At 42.4% G+C, this 12,552-nt stretch overlaps 2 protein-coding genes and 1 non-coding gene across 8 annotated transcripts in view; 2 read left to right on the top strand and 1 right to left on the bottom strand.

Moving 5' to 3' along the window:
• Nucleotides 1-12,475, top strand: part of HAUS6 (HAUS augmin like complex subunit 6) — a 23,496-nt gene extending 11,021 nt beyond the window's left edge. For 4 of the 6 annotated variants that reach the window (XM_028711599.2, XM_028711596.2, XM_028711595.2 and 1 more), the window contains 11 exons: nt 283-337; nt 487-660; nt 1,439-1,632; nt 2,482-2,611; nt 3,048-3,150; nt 3,549-3,645; nt 5,055-5,121; nt 6,618-6,800; nt 7,757-7,892; nt 9,694-10,650; nt 11,720-12,475. In XM_028711599.2, the coding sequence (XP_028567432.2) occupies nt 283-337; nt 487-660; nt 1,439-1,632; nt 2,482-2,611; nt 3,048-3,150; nt 3,549-3,645; nt 5,055-5,121; nt 6,618-6,800; nt 7,757-7,892; nt 9,694-10,650; nt 11,720-11,727 (2,104 nt within the window). In that variant the 3' untranslated portion in view covers nt 11,728-12,475. The remainder of the gene's footprint in view (nt 1-282; nt 338-486; nt 661-1,438; nt 1,633-2,481; nt 2,612-3,047; nt 3,151-3,548; nt 3,646-5,054; nt 5,122-6,617; nt 6,801-7,756; nt 7,893-9,693; nt 10,651-11,719) is intronic. The other 2 variants (XM_077921693.1, XM_077921694.1) reach the window with 2 other exon arrangements.
• Nucleotides 1-12,552, bottom strand: part of ADAMTSL1 (ADAMTS like 1) — a 718,478-nt gene that overhangs the window by 174,674 nt on the left and 531,252 nt on the right. The window lies entirely within an intron of this gene.
• LOC114588212 (small Cajal body-specific RNA 8) lies at nt 4,843-4,974 on the top strand. The gene has a single exon (XR_003704417.1).

The raw sequence follows: 12,552 nt of genomic DNA, 5'->3' as shown, positions 1-12,552 counted from the left end.
CTCTTAGCTTGCTTACATTTGAAAGTTTCAGTTTAGAGTTTTTTGCCCTGGTTGTGGTGTTAACACATTTTCATTAAAACACAATATCTTGCAGATTTGAGAAGTGGGGGAAGGAAGCATTTTGTGTTGACTTGTATGTGATACGCTCTTGTCATGCCTAATGCTCTCAATGGCTACTGATTAGCTGTTAGCAAAATACACCAGAATATGTGAGCCAGCTTTTGCTGTAGCACAAATTATACCGTTGGCTCACACTTTTTGTGTTTTTCACTTTCTGGCTAGAATGGAGAAAGGCGTTAATCCAAGTCAGAACAACACGGCAGAGAGAGTTGAGAAGGTGAGGATATTTGATCATGTAATTCCAACTATCACCATCTGGTGCCCTGCCTCCCAGGACTGTCATTTTACGTACATGCATATTTCTGCTTTCTCAAAGTATCTCATTTTCTCTCTCGTTTCCACCCCCGCTTTCTTTTACTTCCAAAGGTTCGCTGTTTATGGACACAGATAACGGAAACACTTACACGTCTACAAAAAGAAATAGAAGTTGTAGATTCAGTTGTCAAAGGTCATATTGACCAGTACGTATTAGATGGCACAAGTGTCGCTATTAATGTTCCGAGGCCTCTACTTGAAAAAGTTGAAAAGGATATGCACCAAGTAAGTTTCTTTGCATCTTTGTTTTTAAGCCTCTGTTTCTGTAGAATTGTTTTTTTTCTTCTTGACTGGTGTTGTTTCGTTTAGTTGTCTGAAATTCATTGTCCCCTAGCTATTGTGATTAGCAACTTTGTTAAGACAAAATGCAGGGAAAGATCTGCAGTATAGTGAAGATGTAATCAAACTTAAATCAAAGAGCTCTGTTCTAAGAGTTGTACTTCTTGCAAGATCATTCCACCCCTACACTGAGTTGAGCTTACGTGAGCCAGGCTCTCCTTGCAGCTGACCGGTCATTGGGTTGGACGAGGTTCCATGCATATATTGGCACCCTTCATCTGTAATAAAGCAGGAGTGACTAACCCATGGGTCGCATACTACCCCCAAGAGATTCCCCCCCCCCCAATTTAAATTGTTTGCCATGTAAATTTTTAATTTAAGAGAAGTTTACTGATTGCTCCCAAGCATACACTAGCATGATGGCAAAAGTCTTTTGGTGCCCCTTTCTCAGTAGTCCCTTGAAAAACCACAATGAAAAATTGGTGATGCCTTTTTCTTTTACCCTTCAGCCACTCCCCCTTTGACTTCCAGGCCCATGGCATAAAGACACAATCTACAGCCACAGGCACTCAGTTATCTCTTAAATCACGGTCTTCACTCCAATTTGTCTTGCATGGCTCACTACCCCATTATATTTTGCTCAGGTTTTGAAAGAGGAATGGGGTGTTACAACGATGTATTTCTGTATTAATCAGTTCCTGCCGTTGTTTGCAACGTTTTGCAGTTTCATGTAGGGAATGTCTATGAAGAAGGAAAACTAAACGTTTTAACAGTCGTCCACTTACTCAACAAAGCCTTGGAAATACTGATGCATGAGCGCTGGCGCATTGACAAGAATGCACTAAAATTGGATCTTCAGTACATGGAAGGAAAGACCAAATACCAGAATGTTAATTTACAGGGTCTTAAGTCACTGAGGTGAGTTCAGAAGTCTGTGGCTTGCATATCCTACATGCACAGTCGCTTTTCACATACTTGTGGCCTGAATAAACTGACTTACTGGCCTGGCTTAGATGTAAGGGTCTGGTAAACCATGATTTCCTGGATCTGGAGCAAACTATGCCCCCTCTTCTGTTATTGACCTTAAGTCAATACTTCTATAGTTTATTAAGTCAATTTTCTCATGATATCTGAACCAGGAAACTGCTTTAAGTAATCCCTAAAACCAGGAACATTCCTCTTTTTTTACGATTTGCTTAAATCAGAGTTTTCTGGTTTGGATGCCATGAGGAAAGTGTGGTTTAACAAGTGCTGGAAGTATTAAGAAACGGAATAGAAAAGAGTGGGAAGCATACAAGCACATTATTTGTTTCTGGACTAGTTGATGGATCTGAACTGGAGTACAAAATTCCTTTCTCCCTGTATGTCTTGGTGTCCAGATTCTATTTTAAACAGAGGACCTGTACTCTTTACCTTCTGATTTTATTAACTTGCAGTTAGCTCATTTCAATTGCCTTTTGGTGAGTATTCTTGCTTTTCAGGTCTGTACTAGTAGTCTTGTAACTGTTAACTTTTTAAGACACAGACTTACTTTTGTGAGTATCAAATAGCTTCAGATTTTTGTAAATGAAACTTGTGTATTGTGGTCTTGCAGTTTCTTTCTGCTTACTCTAATTATGGTTCATAACTAGACTTTAGCTAAGGCACAGCTGCTGTGTATTTAAAGCAGATACATTCACTTGATATAACTCATTTGTTCATGAAATCTCAGTTTGCTTGAATAAAACACTGTAGTAACTATGTTGGTTATTCTTCAAATTCTTACAGGCAAAAATTAAAACGTGAAGATTGTGTATCAATAAAGCAGTCTATTTCTAAAAAACAGCAGGAATGGGATTTGAAGTGGGAAAATTGCCTTGGCCAGTCACCTTTTCATTTAATTAAAAATCCAGATCCTGTAAGTATCTGTTCAGGGAGAGTAAAAGGCATTGATTTTTTTTTTAATGTATGTTTTCAGTATAAAAATAATTGAAACAAATTGCCTATAAAAATCCCAAAGGCAGTCCCCTTATTGTTACACTAATTGTTTAACCTGACCAACAACTTTTGGTAGTGACGCTGGTAAAACCCTCAAGTATTTTGCAATGGGTTAATTATCTTGATTTGAACCATCTTAAAGAGCCAAACTTATGACCCCTTAATCTTGTAAGGCTGTAAGATTTCAAATGTTTATTGAAATGGTAAAACTTAAGGGCAGCCTTTTAGATTTTGAAAAGAGGCTGTGTGGTTTTAAAATTTTGTAGGAATTTTAAGTTTTCTGGAATATTGATGATATATTACTCAGAGCTAAAAATGTTGTTTAACATAACTTTTTGAATGTCTTTCTTTTTAAGGCACTTGACTTATTACCAGCCATGTCTCCCCTTTCTTTTTCTCCTGCTACCGAGGAAGCTTATAAAAGCAGTGTCTTCTGCCAGTACCCTGCATCAATTCCAGGTAAATCTCAAGAGCAGCTTTATCAATCCTGCCCTGAGATCCATAGTCTCAGAGTAAGGGCTTTCGATGGGAGCAGTCGCAGACTTGTCCGTCTTCCTCTTTGCATATTTATACATTTAAAATTATCATCATTAGCCATAATTTTTTAATCATCTTGCTAACATAGGCACAATATTTGAGGCATGTAGTATTAGTCATTAGGGCAGGTTTGGGACTACAACTCCCATCATCCCTAGCTAACAGGACCAGTGGCCAGGGATGATGGGAATTGTAGTCCCAAAAAACATCTGGAGGGCCGAGTTTGGGGATGCCTGCGTTAGGGTATTCTAATCTAGTAAATATAACAAATTTGCAGTTCTCAAAAAGCCATGATTCTCTTTGTAAAAATGTATTTTTAGATTCTACCAAGAAGAAGAGTTTTCAGAAAACAGAACTTGAGCTTCCTGGCAAAGCATCAAGATGTCAAGGTAGTTCAGATGGGGTAATTGCAGAGAGGTATGGCTTTAATATGTCCTTATGCATCAAAGGGGTGTGTGTGTTCGTGTGTGTGTGTGTGTGTGTGTGTGTTGAATGTGACACAACTCTGAAAATTGGAGGAGCAGGTATTACACAGGGATGAAGTACTGCAACACATCTCATCTCTTGTTTATAGTTCTGTGACCATCTCATGGAAATGCAGTGTGAAACAGTCTTTTCCTTAGTCCCAGGAGGCGCCCAGGTCCAATATGGGGGCGGAGGAGGAACAGCAGAGCTGAATTAATTTATGCTTGGTTTCTCTTGTAATGGGAAGCTGCCCTCAAGTGAGGAGGACCCCACTTGCGCTGCTGCTGCTCCCGTCAGGCTTGGGAAGCACCTCTGAAGAATATTGTCCGTCCCCCCCACTCCGTAAGACATGCGTGCTGCTCCCTGAAGTTCTTAGGGTTGAAATACCATTTGAACTATGCATGTGACTGTGCACAGGTCAATATCGACCCAGCTGTATATGAGGCATACCTTCCAGCTATTGTAGCCCTTCCTATAAAGGACTATAAATTGTTTATTCAAATAGGGGGAAATACCGTATTTTTCCGTGCATAAGACTAAGTTATTTTCTTAAAATAATTGTGCTAAAAACTTGGGGTCGTCTTATACATGGATAGTGGAGAGGTGGGACGGGCGATTGGTGGCTGCTGCAAGCGGGATATTGCTCGCGGCATTTTTGCGGGTGATTGGTGGGTGCTGCAAGGTCTGCTGGCTATTGGCTGCTGCGGCAATTGGTGCTTGCTTTCGGCGAGCATGCAGACAGTTGGCTGTTGAGTTCCTGCGGGTGAGTGATTTTCGGCAAAACTGCCACCCAAAATGCTCAACAAGTCTGGGCAGTCCCGCCCAAAATATCAACAACTCTGGGCAATCTCCCCCCAAAAAAGCTCAGCAACTCTGGACAACCCCCCCCCCCTTTTCTCTATTTGAAGAATACATGGGAAAATGCAGTACTTACCATATGTAAAACACTGATTTTGCTTGAAGTTCTCTGTGTGGATTGCTACCAGTTCGTAAACTGGACTTCATCAATTTGTGATTGTGTGGCATGGTGTGCAGTTGCGATTTGTGTGCAGTCTCTCTTTAAAAGCATTCTATGAAGCAAATATTGCCAGGCACTGAATTCTTTGCGTGTGCATCTATTGTTGTTCATGAGATTCACCTTTATACTTCTGGGAGGCTGATACTCAAATAGAGATAAAGCTCTGCTCTAGTTGGCACTAGCTCTCCCTATAATAAAACTGCCTTTTGATGACCGGGACGAATTGAGGGAAATCGTAACGGACAGATACGGGGCATACAGCTGTTATTGACTGAATGAAGTGCAGAGCATCAACAGTATGCATTTAGTAATATTTTCGCCTCTCTCCCCCCCCCCCCCCCAGGATGGTCGTGCCCTCTTCCAGTCTTGCCACAGCGTCTGAAAATGAAACATGGGTATCTTCGGAAAAGGTAACCTAACTGTTCTTGAAGAGCTGAAGTGTCTACAAGGAGTTACAGAGCTTGGAGTAAAGTCATACCGTATTTTTCGCCCTATAGGACGCACTTTTCCCCCTCCAAAAATGAAGGGGAAATGTTTGTGCGTCCTATGGGGCACATGCAGGGTTTCGCTGAAGCCTGGAGAGCGAGAGGGGTCGGTGCGCACCGACCCCTCTCGCTCTCCAGGCTTCAGGAGAGCCCCAGCGCCAGCCCCACAAGGTCGGGGGGACAGGGAGGCGGAACGCCGCCATCCCGCTGTCCCCCGAAGTGGTTTGGAGGCTGACGGCGGGGAGACCCCGCCGCCAGCCCTGCAAGCTCCGGGGACAGTGGGGAGGCGCAGCACGTCTTCCCGCTGTCCCCAGACCTGATCTCAAGGCGGGCGGCAGGGAGAAGAGTGCTTCTCCCCGCTGCCTGCCCCACAAGCGCCTGGGGGGGAAATAAAATTCCCCCCCCAAAAAACTTGATGCGTCCTATGGGCTGGTGCGTCCTATGGGGCGAAAAATATGGTAATTTGGCCTGGTTCTGTCTTTCCCAGCTTGTGGATGGGAGTGATTTCTACTTTTGGTTGGAGGAGAAGGGAGACAATATAGGCACCAAGAAGTAGTGCTTCTCTGGGTGTGAGGCAGCACATAGACTATTTTGTGAGTGTTCCCTGCCTTCCACATGGTATTGATCTGCTTCAAAAAACGTTATTACTTCATAGAGAGGCCACTGCCTTGAAGAAGCTGAACCTTATCCTAAGATTATTTTACTGGTTTTGACCTTTTAATGGCCTTGAGACCATCTATGCCTGCCAGTAGATATGCATGAGAGAGAGGGCCTTTTCAGTGGTGCTCCTGTGCCTAAGGAATTATTTATCCTATGGCCTAATAGATTTATAAATATTTCTAAGCAATTCATTGGGTTTTTAAATAGTTGTCTTGATGTTCATTTTATTTTATGTTGTGTACTATTTTTAGTTCTTTATTAGATTACTTACCACCTGTCCCAGGGCAGGTTACAACAATAAAATACGTGAAATTTATTAAACAAATGAAACAATTATAATGGGGAAACACAAAAGTGTAAAAACAATTAAAAACATTTCCATATATAAAACAATTCCATATAATAACAATTAACAATAACTGCCAACTTGGGAGCTATCTTGTGAGGTTATCTACCCTGAAAGAGGGCCTAAAATCTTTAAAATTAAATGTTTAAAATGTGCATGTGGTGCAAATGTGGCTTGGTTGCTGCAGCATCATAAAATCTTTTACCTGTTGAAGAAGACCAGCTACATCAAGCTTTTCTGTAGCGACAGCCCAAATCCTGCTTCTCCCTTCCGAATTGGGGAATCCTTATAATTTGGGAAACTGTCGCATTGTCTGTTGCAGTTAAATCTGCCATGGTGGTTATGTTGTCAAGAACGACAGTCTGCATCTAAAACCGGTCCTTGAGCATTTGTGCAAATAATTGCATCATTTCAGGGATCGGTTACTGAAACACCCAAGGCAGCAGATCACTCTAGTTATCAACTCTTAAGATATAAAGGAAGAAGTTCGAGATCTGCGAAAACAGCAAAGAAAAAACAAGCTGATACATTCAAAACGCCATCTTCCGTTACACGAGAAGATCCTCTGAAGAAGGCACAAGAGCAACTGGCGGAACAGGTAAGAGACGTCCTTGAATGTGATTCAGCCAGAAAATTGCCACAAGGCAAGCAGCTCTGCTTAGCTCAGGCATAGGCATAGGCAAACTCTGGCCCTCCAGATGTTTGGGACTACAATTCCCATCATCCCTAGCTAACAGGATCAGGGATGATGGGAATTGTAGTCCCAAACACCTGGAGGGCCAGAGTTTGCCTATGCCTGGCTTAGCTGGATTCAGTACTGGAATGTCTGAGGTAGGGGAGGGACCTAGTGTCAGACTTCGGGAGAGCGACTTCCTCCCTTTGGCTGTGGATAAGCAGAACAAAGCAAAAACAGTCCCATTTAAATAAATTTTAATGATCACAGCTCAAGAACATCTCGGAGGAAAGGTGTTCCCAATTCAGGTTTCCACCCACTCCCCCCCCCATTCACTCCCATCACTTCTGTCTTGCAACCTGATCTTGCAACCACCATGCTTTTTGTGTAGCCACCTTATCTGCTCTACGTGACCTTGGACTGATAGGCTGGACACTTTCCAGTGAGAGAGAGAGTCTGTTAGCACGCTCTCTCTCCCAGTTCTTCTTCACTTTGCTGTTCACCCTGTTCTTCCCAACTATGCCCCTCTGCAAACCACTGTTTCAAATCTATACTGCTCTACTGCTCCTGGGCAGCTTCAGGATCCTGGTCAGAGGAGGGGGAGGCTCCCACCATTCCTCATCAGAGCTGCAGACCTCTTGACACCTAGGAAAGAGTTGGGAAATCTGCTTGCATCTTGAGCAGCTGCTTTAAAAGCTGTTTCGTTGGCAGGTGTCTAATGAATTAGTTTTTCTATCAAAGTTTTAGTAATGCTGCTCTAAAGCTCAATGTTAATAGTCCCATAGTTTGTCAAAGCTGGATTCAGAGTCCCATGAGTAGAACCCGGTCCTGTGGAAACCTGTGTTACTTGTATGGTTTTTTGTGTGTGTATTTTTTTGCAGATGGCAGATGTAGTAGTATCTAATTCTCCCCAGAGCACTCGAGGAGGAGGACAGGACTTGGAGGACCTGCTTGGCACCTTAATCTCAGATCCCTTCTTAACAAAGAAACAGATTCCACGGACCCCAGAAAATCTGAGTGAGTACAGTATCTGTAATATTCCGCCCTTTAATCACCTATGGCAGAGGATTCTGCAATGCCTGTTGGTACAAAGTTAAGGTTTTGAGGGAATGTAATTCCCTTGTCTGATGCAGGAATTTTACAAGAAGTCGCGTTCTCTCTTGAACCAGGTAGAATAGACACCACAATTAAAGCCATCAGAGAAAACGTTCAATATTTTGGGCAGTCAATGAAGCTTCTGTGCTAGATGGCAACGTTTTCTTCTAGGACTCAAGTGTTGAAGGCCATTCCAGCTGATACCTTTTGACACACAGGTTCTTCCAGATACATCCTCATCCTTTATGCCTCTGTCCATTTTTCTTCAAAGGGTCAGGAGCAAGGAAGCAGAAATTGTCCTGGTGGCTCCCTGGACCAGGAGGCTCCCTTTTTGGAGCTGACTGACTCATTGAGAGGCCAGTAAATTGTTCCCTCTCGTCACTCCAGCTGTTCTTGGGGGAAAGTGTGATGTCCTCTATGTTGGCCTGCATGAATAACCTGCCAAATTGTAATTACATGTGGGAAAGGAGGAGAACATGTGGTTGGTCAGAGTTCAGTTACAAGCCAGATTAGCAGAAATGCTAATAGTTCCCAAAGGGGGTGATTCTTACCAACTTTTAACTTTACTCTTCTCCCAGTGCTGTATGCAGCCTGATTCATTTGTTGTATAAGACAGGCACAGACTAGGGTGTTACCTTCACTCCCTGAGAATCCATTTTTTGTTTATGAAGAGTAAGTTTCTTTTCCTTAAGGCAGCAAAACAGGCATTTCCATTCTGTGGGCGATGCCTGGTGAAATATGCCTGGAGGAGAGAAGCCTTTTCACTGGTCAGAGGTTGATGCTTCAGCCTATTGTCTTGCTGTTCACATGACTAGCAGAGCAGTTCAGACTAAGAAAATCTGTTCGGCTCACACAGAACCTGATTTTTAAACGCAGATCAGTCACAGTCTGGCAGTACAAATAGTTTTGCTTCCCTGAACTTTGATGTTATATCCACCATTCTTCTAAGGACCTTATACTTAAGTAACTGATGACATTGCATGTGGAAGGAAGCGAGGGAATCCAAATGGCCTGGGCCCAGTATCCACCCCCATCGTTCAGCCTGGTCACTGAGGTCCAGCGCCAAGGGCCTTCTGGCGGTTCTCTCCCTGTGAAAAGTGAGGTTACAGGGAACCAGGCAGAGGGCCTTCTCGGTAGTGGCACCCACCCTGTGGAACGCCCTCCCATCAAATGTCAAGGAAATACAGTGGTACCTCGGGTTACAGATGCTTCAGGTTACATACGGTTCAGGTTACAGACTCTGCTAACCCAGAAGTAGTACCTTGGGTTAAGAACTTTGCTTCAGGATGAGAACCGAAATCGTGCTCTGGCGGCGTGGCAGCAGCAGGAGGCCCCATTAGCTAAAGTGGTGCTTCAGGTTAAGAACAGTTTCAGGTTAAGAATGGACCTCCGGAACGAATTAAGTACTTAACCCGAGGTACCACTGTAAACAACTATCTGACTTTTAGAAGACATCTGAAGGCAGTCCTGTTCAGGGAAGCTTTTAGAGTTTGATGTTTTATCGTGTTTTTAATATCCTGTTGGAAGCCTCCCAGAGTGGCTGGGGAGGCCTGGCCAGATGAGTGGGGTATAAGTAATTATTTATTTTTTAATATTTATATTTATATAAGCTGTCCTAGCTAGTTTTGAAGGTAACATGCTAACTGTGCAATAGAAACACATTGGATAGGAGTATGGTCTCCAGTGCAGCGTTACATTTCACTTATTCTTGATTGAATTTTAGTTGCTGAAATTAGAAGCTCCTGGAAAAAAGCTATCCAGGATGAAGAAGCCTCAAGTGTGGAACTGAATCATACCGAAGCAATAAAAGACATGCCGGAGGACCGAGTCCCTGCGTCTCGAAACCAAGTAGATTCAAGTATGGCATGCTTTATGTCTTCATGCATGTCTGATACAGCAGAATCTCCTTTTCTGGATGCGCGGTCTCCATTTTGTTTCCAGCAGGTGGTTACCGGTCGTAGCGAATTGCTGACCCATCAAGCAGCTGCTGGGCCAATGGGTGAGATGTTTTGGAAGCAAGGGTTAACATGCGCTGTTCCAGGCAAATGTGAAACAAAAAGTCCAGAACCTGGCCTCAAGACTGAACGTGCAAGTGAGCTGGAGGATGGTCCATGGAATGGCATTGCGGCAGAGACTTTGCCTCCTTACGTGAGCCAGAATTCTTCTATGAGTACAACTGTGTCATGGGATGGTCTTCCGATAGGAAGCTGCTCTGATAGCCAGGAAGTTATCCAACTGGGCATACTTCAAGAAACCCTTCCAGAGGAAGGGGCACTCTTAAGCCTTAATAATAGTTGTAAAGATTTTGAACTGGATGAAGTAAGAGAAGACAGCAACACTTTGCCGGACTGCGTGGCGGGAAGTGCGTGCAAACTGGATTTGCAATCTATTCGAAGGCGCTTGGAAACGTTGAAAAAGTCCGCGCTCGAAAACTCGCTGCCTTCTAAAAAGCAAATCCCAAGGTGCAGGTCTGAGTTTAGTCTCTCTCCGGCGAGCCTGGAAGCTCGCAATGTTCTTACCCCTTCGGGGAAACCATATGCATCAGATGCAGAACTTGCCAGGAAACCATCGCACATGACTCTTCTTGAAAGAAAGATCCTTCTCTCCCCCCTGGGTTCGCTTCCTTCAACGCCACAGAGAGAGCAGTCAGGCTCACAGAATAGCGGAGACCTGTTAAACGGTTAGTATCAATTGGATCTTGCAGATGGAAATGTGTTTTATTGCCGTGTTGGGGTGGGTTGGCATTCCTCTGTTTTCAGTGTATGATTCACAGTCCTCTTGTTTGCCTACAGGGGAAGCAGAGTTGCTCAGTGGTTAGAGCATCTGCTTTGTACATAGAAGGGGCAGGTTTTCTCCCTAATCATCCAGCTGATGTCAGTCAATGTAGACTCGATAAAAAGCAGCTTCCTATGTTCCCAAGCCCCAGTGAACATGATGGGACTTCTGAAGCAGGCATGGGATTGCTGTGATGGAACACTTTCTAATACTGAGTGGAGCAGAAGCTAAGGAATGCCAGCAAACTGCTAGCACAGTTCTGTAAGGGATAAAATAGCTTGCATTTCTGCTGTGCTCAGATTTGCATTTGCTAGCGCAAGCAGTCATACCATAGTAGGTACACAAGGGAGCAAGTAGCTATGTGAAACGGCTTATGTACATGAGACGGGAGCCAAAGAAGCATGCCACTAATTCTGCACATCCAAGGTAGTGTCTAGTTTTCCTTGTTTTTTTTTTTGTCCCACCATTTCCTATGTAGCAAACAGCTTTTTAAACTTTGGGGACTTCCCAGACCAGTTTGTGTTAGAGCAGGAAAGTCTGCTGTCTGTTTTTTATTTCTTTGTTTAATTCTCATTTGCTCCCACTTGCACAACAAGTTCTCTGGATATAGTTTTATTTAACAAAATCCACCTACTGATTTTTAAAAACAATCTCGTATTCAGAGATCTTGCATGCGTCGTTTGTGCAAGGAAAATGATTTCTCATTTTCTGCCCTTACATGTGAAATATATTATCTCAATTTTGACCATCTTATTCTTAATATTATCTAAATTCTAATCGCCAAAGTGACCATAAAAATATCTTTTTGCTACTTGGAAGTTTTAAAAGTTTTAACCGAGGTTGCTTTGTAATAGATTTCTACCCCATACATAACAGGGTACTTCCGACTTTATGCCTAAAGGACTATTATTTCTAGGCAAGTTTTAAAAAAATAATTGAAAAGTTTTTGAATGGCATATGTGTTTCTTTTTCAGAAAAGTAGCATGGAACTGGATGTAAAAGAATCTTCATCTGCAAAGATCTGTAAAGATGAAAACATTCCTTGGTTATATAACAATGCACTAACTTCAGAAACTTAAACATTTCACTTTTACCTAAAGTATTTTTTTTTGTAAACATCATGCTTTCATTGAGATTTTGGTGTTAAGCAATGCAAACTCTGACTTAGTTTGTTGCATAGTCCCCATTATGGTGCTCTTCTGTTTTTACTGATTAAGAGATCCTGAAAAATTGAGGCCATTTGAGACTTCCACAAGCATGGAGTGTTAAGAGACTGAAGCAACAAATATTATCTGTGTACACCTTTACATATCATAACTGCATTCTAATCAGATTTTGACAGATCATTTTGCTCTAACCCTTTTCAGCACATGTTCTTAATGAAATGATCTTGTAAATAATTGGCTAAACCAATTGCCCATTCTTATGTCAACTTTTCCTCCTGTGTGTGAATCTACAGAGGTTTAAGAATAGTCTTCATTACTCAGATGTTTTCATCTTTCTCTTCTGTGTTTTCTCTTAATATTTGCTGTTGCAAGATGCTCCCCCTAAAATAGGTTATGTGCTGTGTTTTTAAGAACTAATCTAAAAAACGGAGAGCTTGCTTTGTTAGAACATACTTGCCCAGACATAGCTTGGTCATGTAGACAATGAACTGAATTCTAGTAACTAATGTATAGTCTTAAAACTTTCACTTGTCTTAAAATATTTATTAAAATGAAATAAAAGTTTCACTTTTCAAAAAGCATAATAAACTTCTTTCAATAAAATCTTCTGATTTAAGGGTTTCCCTCCCTTAGCTCTTCTG

This window comes from Podarcis muralis, chromosome 17 (genome assembly GCF_964188315.1).
Source record: "Podarcis muralis chromosome 17, rPodMur119.hap1.1, whole genome shotgun sequence".
Classification (NCBI taxonomy): Eukaryota; Metazoa; Chordata; class Lepidosauria; order Squamata; family Lacertidae; genus Podarcis; species Podarcis muralis.
This window is presented reverse-complemented; position numbering and strand designations above follow the sequence as displayed.